The sequence below is a fragment of the Oncorhynchus kisutch genome, linkage group LG15 (assembly GCF_002021735.2).
Source record: "Oncorhynchus kisutch isolate 150728-3 linkage group LG15, Okis_V2, whole genome shotgun sequence".
NCBI classification, from domain to species: domain Eukaryota; kingdom Metazoa; phylum Chordata; class Actinopteri; order Salmoniformes; family Salmonidae; genus Oncorhynchus; species Oncorhynchus kisutch.
The window spans coordinates 56,260,232-56,283,084 of record NC_034188.2 but is presented as its reverse complement, the minus strand read 5'-3'; the positions used below and the strand labels follow the sequence as shown (position 1 = coordinate 56,283,084).

The following is a 22,853-nucleotide window of genomic DNA, read 5'->3' as shown; positions in this document are numbered from 1 at the left end:
GCAGGAGCGTGAGAGCCTGGCGAGCCGGCCGAGGCATGGAAGCCCGAAAATCCGGCTGAGGCAAGATGCCTGTTGATCCCGCTGCAGAGAAGGATCCCGGAGATCTGGTGGAGTGTGGCGTGGGATGGGAAGCCGCCGAGGCAAGGAAACCTCTTGAGCCAGCCAGGGAATGAAAGCCCGACAGGCTGGCTTAGGCATCCCTGGTTCCATTGGTGATGTAATCCACCCCGACTTCACCAACAATACAAAAAACTAACAAAAAAAACTCCTGGACCGGCTGGGCGAACAAGAACTGACGATCCGGCTGAGGCCCGACGTGGGATGGGCGCCATCCGAGCCAACCCTGGGCAAGGAAACCTCTCGAGCCAGCTAGGGCGTGGAAGCCTGACGAGCTGGCTAGGCACCCCCGGTTCCATCGATAGCGACCCAGAGCCGATGCCACCATACCAACAGGAACGCCAGTACTCCCCGATGCTTCGTATGTTGGCTTCTGTATTCTGTCACGTGATGACGCTGGAGAGACGAAGCAGGTACGGGGAGTAAAACATTTCATATAGAACGGACATGGAACGAGACAGTAACAACATCAGCAAACAGATAACACAGGCAAAAACAATCAATACAGACGCGGGGAACAGAGCTGGGGGACTGAGAAATATAGGGGGAGTAATAACAGGTGATGAGTGAGTCCAGGTGAGTCCAATATCGCTGATGCGCGTGACGAGGCAAGGCAGGTGTGCGTAATGGATGATAGGAGTGCGTGATGCAGGGCAGCCTGGTGCCCTCAAGTGCCCGGGGAGGGGGGAGAGCGGGAGCAGACGTGACGAAGTAAACAATAAGTCACTTATGAGAACATTCCCTCTATGTAACGCTTTAATCTGCTTTGAATCTAAACGGATGTATACTAAATACACCTGCCCTGTAACCAATGGTAACCAAAAATAATACCAAGGGTGCTATCAGATATGAATCTGATTCTGTACTTTGATCGGATCCTCTGTAAAGAACAAAACCCTCTCAGTGTATAGGATCTTTAAACTACAAATTCTCTACAGAAAGAAACTCCTCTTCAATCATTTTAGTTGCCTTCTGAATGGCTTTAAAAAATATATGTTTTTGTCTTCTCCCACAATTAAGTGGATTCCTGATCAGACTATAGTCTCTATTGGTTAACATCGACTTTGAATGATTGTAAAATTGGGACAACCCATTTCTCGACCAAAATCCTTAGTAAAGTAAACTAAGTTGAGTGACTAAGAGCGAAAGCCTGCTGCATGTGGGGAGGCGAAACAGCTCTTGACCAGTGGACTTTAATGTGACACTGACAGACAAATTACATGTGCTGTACAAAGGATTAAATACATCTAATGTGAACTGATTCTTTAAGAAAATAATAAAATGACAAATCCCCTGTACCAACATGGGTAACATAATTAAGACGATAAATTCATTGTAGGGATATAATGATTCACCGATACGGATCAGTGCCTGGTTAAAATGATTAAGATACGAGTGCATCGGTCTGTGGGAGACCAAACGGATCCAAATTTAGCATGCATGCATCGGTCAGAATACCAATTTAAATGTTAGGAATCGCTGATCCACGTTTTTTACTCATATTGTTTTATTCTTAAAATACCTCTTATCTGTTGTGACTGAATTGATGTGTCCTCTCCTTCAGTTCAGTAGCCTATCAAACTTGATGCATGTAACTGAGTATGACTGCCTCATCATAAGCACTCTGTTACATTGCATGTCATTCATTTGAATGGGGACCATCCACAATGGAGTGGAAACCCAACACCCCCTTACAGTAAGAAGGCTCTGGTGTGGGCTGGACGCCGGATACTTTGAATGTCTTCCAAACTCTCCAGTTAGAGTCCATCAAAGAAAAAAAAGTTACCAAACCACAGAAGATGAAAATGTGGTTTTCGAAGATGGGTTTATGGGATAGCTAGCAACTTGCAAACAATTACCCATTAAGTAAGTGCTATTTTAATAGTACAAGTATGTTAAAAAAAATACACATTGGTTGTTAATTATTATTAACTTATTATACTTTGACTGTTGTCTCCTGTTTTATTTTATTGTGATGGTAATGATGTTTGTTTTTGATAATAATTATTAGGTGGAGGTCGCTAGCTACAGTACAGCCAAAGCAAAGCTTTTAGCTAGCTAGCTGCTCTGTAATACAGCTTGACTTGCTAGAAAGTTAGACAAACAAGTTGAGGAAAAAATAACTAAACAAAACATGTTTTATTATCAACAGAAACAACGAATGAAAAGGTCATATTTTGTAAATGCGATCTCTGACGAGAGACTCTCCTCCATTTTGTCTTACGTTGTGAAATGCTATTCTGTACTGTACATCCAGTAGCGGACCGAGTTCTAATAGGCTATTTGTTCATCTGGCACCTTCAGCATTCAGATGCTTGTAAAATGGCTTTCACAATAGCCTACAAGAGTGGACGCAACTCACATCCAAATGCTGATTGCGGTTTTCAATCATTCAGATTTAATTTAGATTCAAGTTCACCATAAGAAATAGTTTTGGTAGAGAACCTTTTCGTGAAATTCCAAACAGTCTTAAACCATTCGCTTTCGAGACGGGGATAAACATTTCTAAATGTAAATATTGACATTGTACTAGCTCAAAATATCTTCAATCTGCAAAGTTAACTAGTGGGTGATAGAGATTTCAGATAAATGGTGGAGTGACAAAAAGCATACATTTCTTCCCACCCCTAATCTGATAGGGGGGGTGGTACTGTATATGCACAGTTTGCCCAATGGCTCAGCTCAGGTGCCTATACACACCATTGACACCCCTCACACACACACACACACACACACACACACACACACACACACACACACACACACACACACACACACACACACACACACACACACACACACACACACTAACAGAGAGCCACTCATCTCAGACAGATCCAGCTCAGAGAGGCTCAGCTCCTGAACTCCTATCAGCTGCAGATATGATTTTAAAATGGAAAATGAATGTGTTCATGCAACAACAAAAAAGGTCATCGCATCAATTCGTTCCCCTAATCAAACCAAATTGCACCAAATCGTTTCAAACTCAAAATATATCGTTCCTGTATCGGATTGGTGCCCTTGCATCTAAATACGTATCGAATCATTCATGAAAGGAAAGATGCACATCCCTAATGAAATGATATTTGAACAAAGCTAACCATTTTGTATTGTATACTGTTAGAGTAATTGGTGTGATCACAAACACTTGCAGGTTGCCTACTTTCTGGACTGTTCAGGCGGTTGGATGCTGGTGTAATGATAGAGATTAGGCTTGGCCGGTATACTGTATACCGGGCAATTTTGAAATAGCCAAGGAATGTTTTTTCAATAGCCTAAATACCGTTGAAACCTTTTCTTTTAAGTTTTTCAATAAATTGTAATATTTGTGGCTACTTCTTAAGTAAATACCTGCAGTCAACGTGTGCAATACCTTAGGAGATAAAGCAGATCATGTTCTTCATTTCACCTGTCACATTATTTTACATTATGAAGCTTACCATAGTTCCCCAGAACAGTTGAGTCAGTCACGTATTTGTTTGTAAATAGCACACTGGGAGAAAGCGGGAGCAGGTCCAGCTTTGTATTGACAGGGGTCGCGTTTTATATTGAGAGTAAATTGTGTTTATAAAAAAACTCAAATAGAAAGATCAGGGATGTGCAACTATTGTTTTCCTTTACAGATATTTCATGAGTGCAACACATTCGGTGGAAAATAGCTTAATTTTCATCAGATGACAACAGAAGTGCATCACTATTTGGCTGGCAGCCACACGAATAAATGAGCTTACAATGAAAAGCAAGGTCTTTTTTTTGCAAAAACAATGCATGGCCATGATATTTCTAATGTTTAGCATAGAAAGAATGTAGCCGTCTACATTTCCTAATGTTTTGTTTAAAGTTAATATTTCATTGTTACCTGAGAAAAGTAGGCTGGCTACACCCAGAAAAGTAGCGGAGAAAAGTAGCTACACATCAGTAAGAGCGCTGTCTTTTCATGGAATGCCCGTTCATGAATTCTTATCCGAGTGAAGAAGTGCAACAGAAGCACAACATTTGACTGATGTTGAGCAGAAATTACAAGAAGCATTTTAGATCTGCTCTTCCAAAACGCAGCAAGAGATTTATTCATTCTCAAAAAAAAATCCTGCGTGAAAAACACAGATTTCTGCATTAACGTGACCCCTAAGTTTAACTTTCTAGTTATCTAAGCAAGTGGCTGAACCAATAAGGTGACAAGGCATCGTATAGTGTTTACTTTCTGCTCTGTTTGAGAAGTCAAAGCCCTTTGGAAGAGTTATTTGTACAGCTGCCACTGCTTGATTTTGTTGCATTTTTTCTCCTCAATGTTCTCGGCCCTTCTGCTCCTCCCCCATCTTCTCCAAGCAGAACAGGCAGGCCCGTTTTCCCAGCAACTCCAGACAGACACAGTGTGTACACATGCTGCTTCAGAGCCAGTACTGTTCTTCCTTCAGACAAGCGTGTGTCAAAACGTTCTTCATTTGCACAATGTCCCCAGCTCACATTCGCTTGTAAATGTCCAAACTCCCCAAAAATGATATTGGTTAGCTACTACCTATATATGCATAACTTTAGGAGCTTGATTTCCTGTCTTTGCAATTCATTTATTTTCATTTGCGCTTGTTAGCATATTTAGCTAGCAAACTCCATGGAAATTCGATATTACATGTGCTAATTCTGATAGCTTTCTCATAATTGACACTCAATGGGATTTTTCAGTATTTTTTGGGCACCCCCTTGTGTACTAAGCCGGTAATACCGTAAATCCTGGGATGAGAGAAGGACGGTATGACGATATAAAAACCTGATAGATATGTTAATATGCACAGGGGGGAAGCTGAGAGAAAGTTTGAGGACAGAGAAAACAAACTAGGCCTAAGCCAAATAAATGCCTAACTGTCAAGCAAAAAACTGCCCCAGTAACCTCTAAAATGCCTTTAGAGTAGACATCCATCCAGGTGAGAGCACCAACACGAAGATCGGCCAGCCTAGTCAAAAATAATGTCATCTTCACAATAACAACTACACAACGTGCACAGCCTTCGACCGCTTCAACTCCAGTTCAGCATGTGACACAAACAGAAGGCTCTCAGATGGTTCAATCTCAATGACGCAGAAATGTCTCAACTGTCGGCGAAACTTCAAATTGGGGAGATGTCCAACCAAACACCCCCATCCCCCACTACGCTACCCCTCCCTTCAACATCATTCTCCAAAACAAAATGGGACAGGGAGATAATGACGAAGCTGGCAGCCGCACATCTTTTCAAACTGTAACCGCATCATGGGTGAAAATGAAATTGATTTGAAAATCCTGGCTCTGCCAGGGCAGAAGCAGAGAGGATTATGTGGTGATTGTACTAATGCTGTCTGTCCCTGGTCTCCCCGGCTTTGAATCAGGTCACTACCCCATCAGAGCAGCACTGGACAGCACTGTGAGAGATGCTAAAAGCCCTTGGGAGGCTCTAAACTGTAAAAAACCTGCACTCAGTCAGATGACTTGTTGAGAGATAGCGGTCCTTCGGGGGGGGGGGGGGGGGGGACATGTGAAATTGTGTAGCACGGTTTCTCTCCTTATGTTCCAGCCAATGTTTTTTCCTATTTAAAATGTGACAATGCTTGTGATATTGTTGCGGCATGTATAAGCACAGTAATAGTTGCAAAACATTACTAATAGTACCAAAAAAGTTTAACTTGACCCCATTTGATATTTAAGATAAATATTTCTACAATAGGATCTCGAAATAACAGGAACACAAAAACCAGTTCACCTATTCAAAGTAATTGAATTCACATTTTTCAAATCAGGACACAAGAGCCATTCATGTCTCATAACTGAATTATGTAAATGTGTTCAGATTTGGTTTATTTTCTATTATCTATGCCATCTATGGCATGCAGTGATGTCCTCTGTGGGTCACTTGCCAAGGATTCCTGGTAGAGTGTTAAGCCCCTATGAACATTACAGTACTGGAGACGAACACTTACAGTAAGTGCCCTCCTTCTGAGTATGCTAACGAACTACTTATCAATAACTGCTCTTCCAAATTGAAAATCCATGTTTGGAGTCAATGACTTGGCAATTGTTAGAGGTAATGGGTGATTTATATGGTCATAATAACACAACCACATTACTCTTAATAGATTTAGTGGATCTTTTGGACTTGAAAATATGTGTCTAAGAAAAGTGACCCACACAGAGAACAGAAAGATAACCAGTCTGGTATTTACAGTAAATTATCAATGTGCAGTTCTTAAAGAGAACAATGAAAATGCATTTTCGGTAGTGGAATTATGCAAATGGTCATAATCTCTTAACTGTGAGGTTTGGATTTGGATCGGGATCTGTGTGTCAACAGTTAGCGAAGCCATTCATTTTCTGCTGGGATCAATAGCAGCTAGTATTGTAATCAACACTTGAATAATTCTCTGTTGTAAAATCCTTCAACACTCAGAGGCAATCTCTTTGTAAATCCCACCACAAACCAAAAAGTAGATAAACTTAAAATAAAACGGCCTGCTCATTATAATGAGAATTGACGACATTCCAACACTTATACTGGAGAGGTTTGGGTGTGTTTCAGTAGCCTTGAAAACAAATACTATTAAATGAGCTGAAAAGTGTTCCATCTGTCCGTACACTTGAAACTATGCCCCAAATTACATGGAACCAGTATTGAGTAGGCATCATTTATCTGGTTTCATCCTCAAAAGATGGCATGTCTGACATACTGTAGATAGACCATATTCCAGACACTGACACACTGGGGCGGCAGGGTAGCCTAGTGGTTAGAGCGTTGGACTAGTAACTGGAAGGTTGCAAGTTCAAACCCCCAAGCTGACAAGGTACAAATCTGTTGTTCTGCCCCTAAACAGGCAGTTAACCCATTGTTCCTAGGCCATCATTGAAAATAAGAATTTGTTCTTAACTGACTTGCCTAATTAAATAAAGGTAAAATAAAAAAATAAAAACTTACAGTTGAAGAAGTTGGAAGTTTACACCTTAGCCAAATACATTTAAACTACATTTTTCACAATTCCTGACATTTAATCAGAGTAAATATTCCCTTCCTGTCACGGCCTGACCTTAGAGCCTTTTATGTCTCTATTTGGTTTGGTCAGGGTGTGATTTGGGGTGGGCATTCTATGTTTTGTTATCTATGATTTTTGTATTTCTATGTTTTGGCCGGGTATGGTTCTCAATCAGGGAGAGCTATCTATCGTTGTCTCTGATTGGGAACCATACTTAGGTAGCCCGTTTTCCCTCCTTTCTTTGTGGGAAGTTGACTTTGTTTAGGGCACATTGCCTTTAGCTTTACGGTTTGTTTGTAGTGTTTATTGTTTTTGTCGGCGTCATCTTCATTGCTGAGTGGCGTTTCAGGTTATGTCGATATAGGATTTTTTTTCTGAGGTCTTGGCTGATTTCTTTTCATTTTCCCATGATGTCAAGCAAAGAGGCACTGAGTCTGAAGGTAGGCCTTGAAATACATCCACAGGAACACTTCCAATTGACTCAAATGATGTCAATTAGCCATGAAATAATTTTCTGGATTTTTCAAAGTTGTTTAAAGGCACAGTCAACTTAGCGTATGTAAACTTCTGACCCAGTGGAATTGTGATACAGTGAATTATAAGTGAAATAATCTGTCTGTAAACAATTGTTGGAAAAATTACTTGTGTCATGCACAAAGTAGATGTCCTAACCGATTGGCCAAAACTAAATTTGTGGAGTGGTTTTAAAACGATATTTAATGACTCCAACCTAAGTGTATGTCAACTTCTGTACAACTATACAGCAGAGAAGAAAAATGTTGTTTTGACAACAAATGTTACAGGAAAATGTCAAATAAAATGAGATTTCCTTCAAACATGAGCTGAACTATAAGGAGATAGTAATTCCCTGGATAACATTGCACCATCCTTTCAAGGCCACATTAGCCATCAAACCACAATGTATTCCAGTCTGATCCTGATCCGATGCATACGGGGCCATATTAAAGCTATTGTTTGGGATTCTAAAAACAACAAAACAGCCAGCCCGCCACATTTTGGTATACAACTGAGGGATGAGGCTGGTGAAACGTAACCTTTTTATATGTACATATGAATAATTGAACTGACCCTTATAAGGATTCCCAGATCCCAAATTGTAGCTTTAAAATGCTACACAGGGCCTGATATGTCGGTGTATCTCTATGAGAACAGGTTTCAAACACACTGAGCCTTTCATACTTTAATTGAAAAGGGATATTTGGGTGTCTGACATCCGGGCCTAAGGGCAAAACACAAGCCCGCAATGATCTCCACCCAAATACCACGAAAGGGAGCGGATATTGTCAAATCAATGATAATTGACCCGGAGGAGAGCAATCCCGGTGTCTGTGTCATTAATGCTTTAATAAGCAATTGTCAATTTTCTGCGCTTCTCCCACATCAGAACGCACCCTGCAGGCCGTGGACTGCCAACTAGTGAAAAAGCAATTAAAAAGTAAAGCATTGTGACACAGAAATGCTGCAAAGGGATACAAAATAACTTTGAGATCCAGCCGTGATTCACTGTGACTGAGAAGGATTAATTTGGGTTGTTGAGGTGGTATCAATCTCGAAGTAGTTCAGAATGTGGGACACTTTCACTGCAATCTAAATGTTTGGGGATGTAACAAGACGTTTGGGATATGAATTTAGTTGAAGCACGCAGAGAAGAAAATGTTCAACTGGTATTAAGTCAAATGTCAGCCAAAGACGTCAATAAAACGTAATCAGCATGATTCTAAGCCACAGTGGACTTCTACAGTACTTAATCTAAAGAATGCGTCAACATAGACTGCTGTACTAACACATTCATGTCATGTGAATCTCATCTCTTGTATACGAGACTGACTTAAACAATCTCAGGGTTTAACAGATTAACTAGCCAAGCAAATGAGGTTAAAATAACCTTTACAACACCTTTATTTTAATCAATATCAATGTGTTGATGCTGAAAAAGGACAATTATTTTGGTAACTTTACTTGCATGTGTTATAAGGCCCTTTTTTCTTTGTCATTTTAGGAACATTGTTACTAGTACACCACAGCTACTGTGTAACAAAATTGTTTCTTTAAGGGTTCAGCTCCACCTATGCCTGTAATGTCATAACTAAGCCGCAGGCATCGGTAATGGAGCCAAGGCTATATTATTTCTCTAGGCCACGGATATCCCAACAGCACAGCAAAACCAGCTTATGGAATCACATTGGCTACACTTTCTCATGCAACAAATGACTACCCTGGGGCCCCCCCCTGAAAGTTCTCTCAGTGGCCCTTGTTCTTTTATATATATTTATTTATCCGATTTGTCTGTTGAAACTGGGGAGTGAAAAATGCATGTTGTTCGGTCGGGCTACTGGACACACAACTGCAGTTTGTTGTGTAGTCATTGACTGAGTTAACTGTTAAAAAGTCAACTTGAAGTCAATTTATGTTCACGAATGCAACTTCAGGAATCATGTTTTAATATTAGGCGCACTGAGAGACACTGTATAGAAGGAAACAACTAGGCACTGAGTAGAACATATTTTACTGTACAGGCCAGGTGACGGCTAAACTCACTCTTAATTGAAGGAAATGAATGCACTGAGTAAACTGATTGGCTGGATTTTTTAAATGGATATCAATTGGTGAGCCTTAGTAAGATTTAAAAGTAACCACATTGGAATATGATTGACTTGATGATCAAGTAATTGAATTGATGGAAGCAATTAGTGAGAGGAAATCCAGTAAGTGGATTATAGGTCCTAAACCTGCTGGGCCTGGCTGTGACAACACCAGAGTGATCAGCACACCTTTTGACCTACAGATTAACAATATAGGCTACCACAGGTTTTGAGATATTCCCATTGCTGCACTACTGCATCACCATGAGAGGATCAAGTGTATATAGTTCTTTAAACTGAAAGTTAAATGTTTGTCACTTTTTTTGTAACTTTCAACAGGTCTTATGTTGCGTCAGATGATGTTAATCTGTACAATCCCTCACTCCTTACAGACGACAAGTGCGACAATTAATTAAATAGTAGTGTGATATAAATGTTCAGGTCTAAAGACGCTAGATAATTATTGAATTAATGTCTTCAATATAATATCTGAATGTGATTTGCCATTAGAACATGATGGTGTGCTCCGATACAGTCTTATGTAGGAGAAAATTTACAGTGAATTGATACTTTTGTAAATATATTGTATGTGGACACGCCTTCAAATGAGTGGATTTGGCTTTCAGCCACATTTTATACAGGTGTATAAATATGAGCACACAGCCATACAATAGACAAACACTGGCAGTAAAATGGCATTACAGAAGAGCTCAGTGACTTTCAACGTGGTACTATCATAGGATGCCACCCTCCCGTCAAATTTCTGCCCTGCGAAAGCTGCTCTGGTCAACTGTAAATGCTGTTAGTGTGAAGTGGAAACGTCAAGGAGCAACACCGACTCAGCCGCGAGGTGGTAGGCCATAACGGCTCACAGAACGGGACCACCGAGTGCTGAAGCAGGTAGCGCGTAAAAATAGTCTTTCCTCGTTTGCAACACTCACTAGCACATTCCAAACTGAGCAACGTGAACTGTTCATCGGAAGCTTCCTGAAATAGGTTTCCATGGCCGAGCAGCCGCATACAATTGTAAGATCACCATGCGCAATGCCAAGTGTCGGCTGGAGTGTTATAAAGCTTGCTGACATTGGACTCTGGAGCAGTGGAAACACTTTTTCTGGAGTGATGAATCACGCTTCACCATCTGTCAGTCCGACGGACGAATCTGGGTTTGGTAGATGCCAGGAGAACGCTTCCTGTCCCAATTCATAGTGCCAACTGTAAAGTTTGGTGGAGGAGGTTCGGGCTCCTTAGTTCCAGTGAAGGGAAATCTTAACTCTACAGCATACAATGACATTCTAGACAATTCTGTGCATCCAACTTTGTGACAACAGTTTGGGAAAGGCCCTTTCCTGTTTCAGCATGACAATGCCCTTGTGCACAAAGCAAGGTACATACAGAAAGAGTCGGTTGAGTTTGGTGTGGAAGAACTTGACTGGCCTGCACAGAGCCCTGACCTCAACCCTGACTGCGAGACAGGCCTAATCGCCCAACATCAGTGCCCGACCTCACAAATTCTCTTGTGGCTGAATGGAAGCAAGTCCCCGCAGCAATGTTCTAACATCTAGTGGAAAGCCTTCCCAGAAGAGTGGAGCCTGTTATAGCAGCAAAGGGGGGACCAACTCCATAATAATGGTTTTGGAATTAGATGTTTGACGAGCAGGTGTCCACATACTTTTGGTCATGTAGTATGTGTGTTAATATATATATATATATATAATATATTACAGCTTGGCATGCAGAGGCACTGTAAGGCAATACAGCCCAGTAGGGGCGTGTCTGGGTCAATGATTCCCAAACTCCATAGACAACCCATCTACTGCAGTCAGCGAATATAAAACAATACTCTCTTTGTCTCTGTCTGGTGCAATGCATGCACCTCACAATGGGTATAAAACCTAACATTGCTTTATAAAGATCAGATTGCTCTCATTTAACATTACACAAAAAGAAAAATATCATACATAACATCAATAACGCAAATTTCCTAGCAATTTTTTCAGACATTTCAGTCATTATGGTTCATTCTTAACCATGTAGGCTGTGCCACAAATAAACTCTACATGAGCATACTTTTCAATTCAGCGGAAGAACGAAAAAAATCACCAGGTGTGTGTGAGGGAGAGTGAGTTAAAGAGAGAAATATTGTTGTTGTGTCTTGCATAATTCGTTTTGGGGAGGGGGAGGGGTAAGCCCCTCACTGACCTGCCAGTCCAAAAACACATGGCTGGGACCACGTGACTAATGACATCTGTGTCCAACAATAACATAATAGCCTTAAATTGACAGCTTGCATTGTCTGGGAGGTGATTAACTATAAGGCTAAATCTACTCCCGACATAATTGGCACAAAGAAAATATGGATTTCATTCACAGTGAAGCGCTTTGGACTTATTTTTCATAACCGGGTAATATGCAATTCGGAAATCAAACTGCATCGTTATGTATTGTAGGCTACCCCACGCAGCACTTGCCTGTACTCTTCCCCCATCGAAAAGAGTAGCCTCCTATAATCTGCCGCTTCCCGGGCATCATTTTTTGGGGCAATTCTATGACACACTTAACGTTTTCAGTGATTTCCAATAAATACCAGCAATGTCGTTTAAATTAGGCTACATCATTATTTTGCAGTTTGGGGATGATACTGTGGCATAGACTACATAATAAACCAGGCTACGGAGCAACATCAAATCGCATATCAGATCAAAATGAAAATAAGTCTCTTGAAATTCACACTTTAAAAAAATATGCATATTTTTATCACTACATTTCTCATACCCTACTGATGAGTATTTAACTTAGTTGATGTCCTATTTAATGTAAAACACACCATGTGACATTTCAATATTTTAAATGAGAACATTAGACATCAGTAGCCTACACATTAGCGAACGTGTCAATTGTATCATTGGTCATTTCATTCCATGCTGGTTCTATGCTTTGCATACATAACTCAGCATCACTTGGGGGCTGCGGATGAATGGAAAGTTGGACAGGGACCTTACCTGATAACCGCTGTATCACCCTGGCGGATAGTAATGTTGTCGGTCGCTCGCTGCATATCCACACTTCGGACGGGGAACCCTGTAGGAATAAGACACAGGAGTCTGAAAAAAGAAGCCTGCAATTGCCTCCAACACGGTCTCCTTCCGACCAGCATTTCGAACTGGGCGCGCAGAGATCCCAGAGAAAGTGTTTGGACTTATAAAAGGGAATTGAAGTGGCGCTCCGACCCTTGGCAATAACCTACTCCACGACAAAGTGTGACCAGGGGTTTCTATGATGTTGAGGAAGATAAATACGCGTTGAAACAACGAAAGCAAAATGGCTTGGAGGAAAACATATATTCCGTAAACCCTCTCTGAAAGCCCTGTATTCCACTGTGCTTTCAGCTCCCGCGTAAAGGCTGCGATAGACTGGCAGCAGAGTTCTTTAGAGGTGGGGAGGAAATTCAGTCCTCTCCAGTCACCAGCGCCTCTCACTCTAGAGCTCTCTCTACCCGATTACCCCACCCCCGCTTATACATCGCACTGCTGCCCCCTTCATGAGAGTCTGATGCGCCTTTTTTGGTTGTCACGACAACAGCACCAGCTGAGGTCCCTTTCTACTAGACACAACTGCGGTCGGCAGCTGAGAGGAGAGGAAAGTCATTGGCTATGTGTCTAAGTAAATGCCTCGCTTGTTGTTCTAGGTCCACAGTTAAGACTACATGCCAACATGGTCATGACGTAACCCAAAGAAATTAGAAGGAACATTTAGTTAATTAAATCATATTTATGGACTTACAGGTTCACATTTTAATTGGTTGATATATATATATATATATATTACATTTATGTCAAATGTGTGCGGAAGGCTTTTCAGCTGTAAAAACCCACAGTATTGAATGCATTGTGCTGGCTTTCCCTCATACATAGAAATAGAATGATCATTCTATTATAATTCTGTCATTCTATTTCTATGATCCCATATAGCCTATTTCAAGTATTTCAAGATGACTGTAGGGCCACCAGTATAGCCCAGCTATGGAGCTTAATTGCTCAACACTGAAGACCTTGTCGAGCGGTATGCAGTATAGCCAGGTAAGGTAAGGTGACAAGGTGCACAACATCCTTGCTTGTCTAATGTCACCTCAATTCACCTCTGGAGGTTACCATCCTACTGCTGACACCAATAGAACTGAATGCAATATAGGGGTCTGAATGCCAAAAGGCTTCTTAACATCTTCTACCCCCCAAGCTATAAGACTCCTAAACATCTAATCAAAGGGCTACCCAGACCCCTCTTTTACGCTGCTGCTACTCTCTGTTTATTATCTATGCATAGTCACTTTAACTCTACCTACATGTACATATTACCTTAATTACCTCGACCAACCGGTGCCCCCGCACATTGACTCTATACCAGTACCCCCTGTTTATACAGTAGCTTCACTGTTGCTGTTTACTGCCTCTGTTTAATGATTTGTTACTTTCCTTTTCTATTTTTTACTTATCTGTTTTTTTCTTTAACACTTTATTTCCCTTAAACTTATTTAAAGCATTAAGGGCTTGTAAAGTAAGCATTTCACTGTAAGGACTTGATATAGCTTATGTTCGATTTTTTTTGTTGTTGTCTCAAAATATTATTTACGTGTTCTATTTTGTAAGCTAAAATATTTCTTAAAAGGCTACAGGAACATATTCAACAGTGAAGATTTATTTGGGGGAAGATTACTGTTCAGACATACATTTTCTCTTAATACGCTCATCACATTTAGCTTGGATAAAGTCACTTAAGATGAATGAGCTGATGGGTAGAGTTGTTTATTGTTTATAGGGTCATGCCCAATCTGTCATCATAAAACTGTGTCTAGACACATTGGCTTTGATTTTGACAAGGATGGTAATTATAATCACTTTGGCTGTCACTGGAGCAAGGGCAAGAGATGCAAGGGCATGCCTTCAACTTCATCAGAAATGTAAATGTGCCAACCCCAATGTGCCAACCAATAAGTTTTTTTTCTTGCTAATCAGGAAACAGATTTAATAGGCTGTGTCCTTATGTTCAATCACTCCACAGTTTAATTAATTGTTAAGTGAAATCATACAGTATTGCACAATTGATCACAGTGGGAAAAAGAGTCAAAAGCATCAGCATTCACTGCATGGCGTCTTCATCTACGACATTGAACCTGGGTTTATATCCTGAATAAACACCACTATTTGTTATTATGATTAATGATCAAATGTAATCCTTTGTTGACTGCCAATGTAGCCTAGAGCAGGGATCATCAACTAGATTCAGCCGTTTGACAATTTTTTTCTTGAGCGGATGGTCAGGGAGCCGGAACGTAATTATAAATCATTTGTAGACTGCAAATTGACCGCAAGAAGCCCAAACAGATTTCCCAAATTAAAATCAATTGGAGCTGATTTGCTGGTGTTTTTACAGTATTTTATGTCCAACTTGAAAAAAAATGCTATAAAAAATGACTCAGAAAACTTGGGAGGCCAAATAAAATCACACGCGGGCCAAATTCAGCCTGCAGGCCACCGATTGGGGAACCCTGGCATACAGGAACCGTCTGTGGTTCAAATAAATTGTAAAGTATAGCACTAAAACACACTTGGCTTCTCAGTTTTATCATCAGCAGCATGGTGCAACGAGGCTTCAGTGTGAGATTAGTCCAGAATGGAACTGCATCTGTGAGAGATTGGAGCATATGAGCATAATTAATATGGGACAGTTCATGGAAGTGCTAATATTAGTGCATTAGAGGGAGCACTAAAATGCTTTCCGCTGTCGATCATCCTCATACTCCTTAGAACAAAATGTCAAACTCCATCTTCCATTTTGAAAAGTAACTGAGAAGTTTTTGCCATTTTAGAGACATAATAGTTTGCACACTGCCAAGCTCTATGCATACTAAGGCCCAATGATTTTAAGTATGGATAAACTCTTCTATTCAAATGCTGGGCCAGATTAATTAAGCATGTGAATAAGGCTACAACATTAAAGTAGATCAATAACACATTAATATTAAGATAATGAAACATTAAAGTGACAATTATTTTTGTGATTCACTCACTGTTGACTTTCATGTTCTAGCTTTGCTCTTATACTCCTCGGATAATGATTGTTACATATTTTGTACCAGTGCAAAACATTTAACTTAACCTGGTCCTAATTATACCATTTAAACATTATGCTCATTGTCATAGGCCTTCCACTGATACATGGCCAAGATCATTTAGAGCTACACCCCCTCTCTCTTCCTCCCTCAGTCTGTACATTATCCTACTGCATTCACATTATCCTACTGCAGTACAGTTACGTGACTGAGCACCAAGAACACAGAGAAGACAGGGAGAGAAAACGCCCCTCCTCCCTTTCTTTCCTCCTTATTTACCCACCATACCGTCAACATATGATATGGTTACTGTTCACCTATTGCCGAGCCTGAACAAATGGTCAGTGATACTCCACTGCTCCTGTCCGATCACCCTTCCCTCGTCCACACACTAGACTAGAGAAACACACTCAGCCCACCCCACTCTTCCCCACATACTGTACACTGCTGACGGAAAGAAGCCTGACAGACCTAGTACCATGCTATTGGGCAGCTCCAAGCTCAGGGGATACCAGAGGGGTATTTTGAAACACTGGAAAACCCTGTTGCATGTTGGGAACTACATGCTGTGTTATGCAAGACACTTGGTAACACAGTATTAATAGTACTAGCTAGTGAATTTGGATGTTAAAGGTACAGTATTGTCACGAATCTCGCCGAAGATGGTGCCTCTTCCTGTTCGGGCGGCGCTCGGCAGTCGTCGTCGCCAGGCCTATTAGCTGCCATCGATTCCCTTTCCATTTGTTTGTGTTTATTGGGTTTAATTGGGTACACCTGTTTTGAGTTAGTGTTTGTTAGTAGGCTATTTAAGGGCACTAGGCCCGCTGGGTATTTGTGCGGGCTTGTTCTCTGTTATTTTGGTGTTGGTGTATAAGTGTATTCTCATTATTTTCCGGACAGTTTTAGTCCTGTGTATTTTGGACGGGTGGTTTCTTACGCCCTAGTGTTGGCATGTCCATGTCTCCGCTGTCGTTGGAATAAATAGATTCACGTCCGATATTACCTGCTCTCTGCGTTTGACTCCTCCACCGCACCATTTGTAGAAGTCGTAACAGAAGTCATTGAAGAATGCTCCAGCCGTCTTTCAATCCTTTGTAGATGAGATTCTCAGGGACTTGCACGGGCAGGGTGTGGTAGTCTATATTGATGACATCTTGATTTATTCTGCCACACATGTCTCCCTGGTGCGCAAGTTTCTTGGGCGACTGCTGGAGCATGACCTATACGTCAAGGCTGAGAAATGTGTGTTCTCCAAACAAGCCGTTTCCTTCCTGGGTTATCGCATTTCCAGTTCGGGGGTGGTGATGGAGTGTCACCGCGTTAACACCGTGCGTAATTGGCCGACTCCGACCACGGTAAAGGAGGTGCAGCGGTTTTTAGGGTTTGCCAATTACTACCGGAGGTTTATCCGGGGTTATGGCCAAGTAGCGGCGCCCATTACCTCACTGCTGAAGGGGGGGCCGGTGCCTCTGTGGTGGTCGGCAGAGGCTGATGGAGCCTTCAACCAGTTGAAGGTGCTGTTCACTGAAGCTCCCGTGTTGGCGCATCCGGACCCTTCGTTAGCATTCATAGTGGAGGTGGATGCGTCCGAGGCTGGGGTTGGAGCCGTGCTGTCTCAGCGCTTGGACACGCCACCGAAGCTCCATCCCTGCGCTTTATTTTCTAAGAAGCTGGGTCCGGCGGAGCGGAACTATGATGTGGTGGACCGGGAGTTACTAGCTATGGTAAAGGCCCTGAAGGTGTGGAGACACTGGCTAGAGGGGGCTAAACACCCTTTCCTCATCTGGACTGACCACCGCAATCTGGAGTATATTCGAGCAGCGAGGAGACTGAATCCGCGTCAGGCTAGGTGGGCCATTTTCTTTACACGCTTTAGATTTACGATCTCTTATAGACCAGGTTCCCTTAACTTCTTTGATATAGGGGGCGCTCTTTTAATTTTTGGATAAAAAAACGTTCCCGTTTTAAACAAGATATTTTGTCACGAAAAGATGCTCGACTATGCAAATAATTGACAGCTTTGGAAAGAAAACACTCTGACGTTTCCAAAACTGCAAAGATATTATCTGTGAGTGCCACAGAACTGATGCTACAGGCGAACCCAAGATGAAATTTCAAACAGGAAGTGCCCAAGATTTTGAAGGCGCTGTGTTCCAATGTCTCCTTATATAGCTGTGAATGCGCCAGGAATGAGCTTACACTTTCTGTCGTTTCCCCAAGGTGTCTGCAGCATTGTGACGTATTTGTAGGCATATCATTGGAAGATTGACCATTATACACTACATCTACCAGGTGCTCGCTTGGTGTCCTCCGTCGCAATTATTGCGTAATCTCCAGCTGCGTGTATTTGCCACGAATGATTTATCATCGAATAGATATGTGAAAAACACCTTGAGGATTGATTCTAAACAACGTTTGCCATGTTTCTGTCGATATTATGGAGTTAATTTGGAAAAAAGTTTGGCGTTGTAATGACTGAATTTTCAGGGTTTCTTCTTAGCCAAACGTGATGAACAAAATGAGCGATTTCTCCTACACAAATAATCTTTTTGGAAAAACTGAACATTTGCTATCTAACTGAGAGTCTCCTCATTGAAAACATCCGAAGTTCTTCAAAGGTAAATTATTTTATTTGAATGCTTTTCTTGTTTTTGTGAAAATGTTGCCTGCTGAATGCTAGGCTTAATGCTATGCTAGCTATCAATACTCTTACACAAATGCTTGTGTAGCTATGGTTGAAAAGCATATTTTGAAAATCTGAGATGACAGTGTTGTTAACAAAAGGCTAAGCTTGTGAGTGAATATATTTCTTTCATTTCATTTGCGATTTTCATGAATAGTTAACGTTGCGTTATGGTAATGAGCTTGAGGCTATGATTACGCTCCCGGATACGGGATTGCTCGATGCAAGAAGTTAACACTAAGGCCGACGCGCTGTCCCGTCTCTATGACACCGAGGACCGGTCCATCGAACCCACTCCCATCCTTCCAGCCTCTCGGCTAGTGGCCCCGGTGGTATGGGAGGTGGACGCGGACATCGTGCGGGCGTTGAGGGTTGAACCTGCGCCTACACAGTGTCCGACCGGTCGTAGGTACGTGCCGCTTGGTGTCCATGATAAATTGATTCGGTAGGCTCCCACACTACCGTCTTCGGGTCATCCGGGGATTGATAGGACAGTGCGGGGTCTTAGGGGAAAATACTGGTGGCCCACCTTAGCTAAGGATGTGAAGCTCTATGTCTCTTCCTGTTCGGTATGCGCTCAGAGTAAGGCTCCTAGGCATCTGCCTAGAGGGAAGTTACAACCCCTCCCGGTTCCACAACGGCCATGGTCCCATCTCTCGGTAGATTTCCTTACTGATCTTCCCCCATCTCAGGGGAACACTACCGTTCTGGTCTTTGTGGATCGGTTCTCTAAGTCCTGCCGTCTCCTCCCATTGCCTGGTCTCCCTACGGCCCTACAGACTGCAGAGGCTCTATTTACCTACGTCTTCCGGCACTACGGGGTTCCAGAGGACATCGTATCTGATCGGGGTCCCCAGTTCACGTCCCGGGTTTGGAAGGCGTTTATGGAGCGTCTGGGGGTCTCGGTCAGCCTCACCCCGAAAGTAATGGGCAGGTGGAGAGAGTAAACCAGGAAGCGGGTAGGTTTCTGAGGTCGTATTGCCAGGACCGGCCAGGAGAATGGGCGAGGTACGTCCCGTGGGCAGAGTTGGCCCAGAACTCACTTCGTCATTCATCCACGAACATGTCGCCATTCGAATGCGTACTGGGCTACCAGCCGGTTCTGGCTCTGTGGCATCAGAGTCAGACCGAAGCTCCTGCGGTGGAGGAGTGGGTACAGCGCTCTAGAGAGACCTGGCAGGCAGTCCAGGATTCTCTCAGGCAGGCCAGTGAACGGCAGAGGAGAAACGCTGACCGCCACCGCAGTGAGGCCCCGGTGTTCGCACCAGGGGACAGGGTCTGGTTCTCGACTCGAAACCTGCCCTGCCGGAACCTGGGGCCGCAGTGTGTGGGGCCATTTTAAAGTCCTGAGGAGGATAAACGAGGTGTGTTATAGATTGCAACTTCCCTCTTACTATAGCATTAACCCCTCGTTTCATGTGTCTCTCCTCAGGCCGGTGGTAGCTGGTCCCCTACAAGACGGTGAGGTACCGGAGGTCCCTCCACCCCCTCTGGACATCGAGGGGTCCCCGGCGTATACAGTACGAGCTATTCTGGACTCGAGACGCCGGGTGAGGGCCCTGCAGTACCTCGTGGACTGGGAAGGGTACGGTCCGGAGGAGAGGTGCTGAGTACCAGGGAGGGACATTTTAGATCCTTCCCTCTTGAGGGATTTCCACCGCCTCCACCCGGATCGGCCCGCGCCTCGTCCTACTGTCACGAATCTCGCCGAAGATGGTGCCTCTTCCTGTTCGGGCGGCGCTCGGCGGTCGTCGTCGCCGGCCTATTAGCTGCCATCGATTCCCTTTTCGTTTGTTTCTGTTTATTGGGTTTAATTGGGTACACCTGTTTTGGGTTAGTGTTTGTTAGTAGGCTATTTAAGGGCACTAGGCCCGCTGGGTATTTGTGCGGACTTGTTCTCTGTTATTTTGGTGTTGGTGGATAAGTGTATTCTCATTATTTTCCGGACAGTTTTAGTCCTGTGTATTTTGGACGGGTGGTTTCTTACGCCCTAGTGTTGGCATGTCCATGTCTCCGCTGTCGTTGGAATAAATAGATTCACGTAGGGTGAAAACACAAAACAGAAAATAATCACCCACAACTCAAGTGTGAAAACAGGCTACCTAAGTATGGTTTTCAATCAAGGACAACGATTGACAGCTGCCTCTGATTCAGAACCATACCAGGCCAAACACAGAAATCCCAAATCATAGAAAAAAAAGAACTGCCCACCCCAACTCACGCCCTGACCATACTAAAACAAAGACAAAACAAAGGAACTAAGGTCAGAACGTGACAATATGCCTGATTGAGGCCCATTTAAAGCCTGCTAAGCTGACCAAAGAGTGTCTGTTATCCCCTCATTAAACAATCCCCCTCTCCAAAATCACAAACTCATAAATATTGGAGAAGCAATTTCAGGTAAAAAAGGGTTCATCATTATTGAACTCTGCCAGGCATGATTCTTCATGAACTGTGTAGGGTAACCTGGTTATGAAACCCAATGGTTCTATGACTATTACAAAAATTTGGGTGATCAATGAGGCATTCTCACCCATGAGATCACGCTATTAACTAACGTACTATGGCCCGTGTCAAAAGGGAAAAGGGAACATTAACGAACACGCCCACCTACAGTGTGTTCTGATTAATTCCATTCTCTTTGTGGGGAAAAAAGAGTGGATGCATAATTTACCTTGACATTCCCGTCATACCCGAGCTCCTGGCAGCGAAATGCATGATATGCAGGAAAAAGGATACGGTACCCGCACTCAGCAATATATCACAGGAGGAACACATTGAATTACACCTTGGCCTGATGAGCCGTGTGTCAGCAAAACTCAAGCTGGCAGCAAAGACAAAAGAGAATGGCAATGTTGTTCTCAAAGTGGTGATTGACCTCCTTTTAGGGTTTCTGATGAGGGAGAAACCTTGTTAGGGCCTCAACTAGTACTGAATTCCAAATCAACTACCTTGGCACTACCGTAGGATATTGCTGAAAGTATCAGATTGATCAGGTTCAGGATCAGGTGTAAAATGATGGGTGGGATTTTTTGGCACATTATTTACACCGATCCAATTGTTTCAGATCTACAGGAATGCGTGGGAAGTATGGGCTAGGAATACATTTGGAAATCAGCAAAAGTGTGGGTTGCTGTTAGTGTAAATCTCTGCCTATTTGGTGACGTTTCCTCTGTCATCAAATGCTGTCCAGTGAGTCATGAGATCTTTATGCTGACGTCAGTGCTGATAATGTCCAAACTGATATTCAAACGCATGGCGAGCAAGTTTGTTTTCATTCCCAGCCATATAGATTGATTACATGCCAAGCCAAGCCAGATAAATAAAATAATCATATTGTGTGTGCAGTGTTTGGATCCAAAACATCAGTCACACCAATGTGTTCTCTGGTAACAGACATTCCTTAAATATTTGGCTTGGCAAAAGGTATCATGGTTCCTCCACAAATAGATTGCGTCACACATGGAATAAACAAAAAAAAAAAAAACTTGGTCGACATACAGTTGAATTCGGAGTTTTACATACACTTAGGTTGGAGTCATTAAAACTCTTTTTTTCAACCACTCCAAAAATGTCTTGTCAACAAACTATAGTTTTGGCAAGTCGGTTAGGACATCTACTTTGTGCATGACACAAGTCATTTTTCCAACTAATGTTTACAGACAAAGTCACTCATAATTCACTGTATTACAATTCCAGAGGATCAGAAGTTTACATACACTAAGTTGACTGTGCCTTTAAACAGCTTGGAAAATTCCAGAAAATGATGTCATGGCTTTAGAAGCTTCTGATAGGCTAATTGACATCATTTGAGTCAATTGGAGCTGTATCTGTGGATCTATTTCAAGGCCTACCTTCAAACTCAGTGTCTCTTTGCTTGACATCATGGGAAAATCAAAAGAAATCACAAGTCTGGATCATCCTTGGGAGCAATTTCCAAATCGCTGAAGGTACCACGTTCATCTGTACAAACAATAGTATGCAAGTATAAACACCATGGGACCACACAGCCGTCATACCGCTCAGGAAGGAGAAGCGTTCTGTCTCCTAGAGATGAATGTACTTTGGTGCGAAAAGTGGAAATCAATCCCAGAACAACAGCAAAGGACCTTGTGAAGATGCTGGAGGAAACAGGTACAAAAGTATCTATATCCACAGTAAAACAAGTCCTATATCGACATAACCTCAAAGGCCGCTCAACAATGAAGAAGCCACTGCTCCAAAACCGCCATAAAAAAGCTAGACTATGGTTTGCAACTGCACATGGGGACAAAGATCGTACTTTTTGGAGAAATGTCCTCTGGTCTGATGAAACAAAAATAGAACTGTTTGGCCATAATGACCATCG

The 22,853-nt window shown here is 42.5% G+C and overlaps 1 protein-coding gene across 4 annotated transcripts in view; it reads right to left on the bottom strand.

Moving 5' to 3' along the window:
• LOC109905519 (limbic system-associated membrane protein-like) overlaps positions 1 to 22,853 on the bottom strand; it is a 1,129,933-nt gene that overhangs the window by 122,736 nt on the left and 984,344 nt on the right. For 3 of the 4 annotated variants that reach the window (XM_020502925.2, XM_020502926.2, XM_020502924.2), the window contains exon 2: positions 12,716 to 12,794. In XM_020502925.2, the coding sequence (XP_020358514.1) occupies positions 12,716 to 12,794 (79 nt within the window). Of the gene's footprint in view, positions 1 to 12,715; positions 13,217 to 22,853 lie in introns of those variants that run through there. The other variant, XM_020502923.2, reaches the window with a different exon arrangement.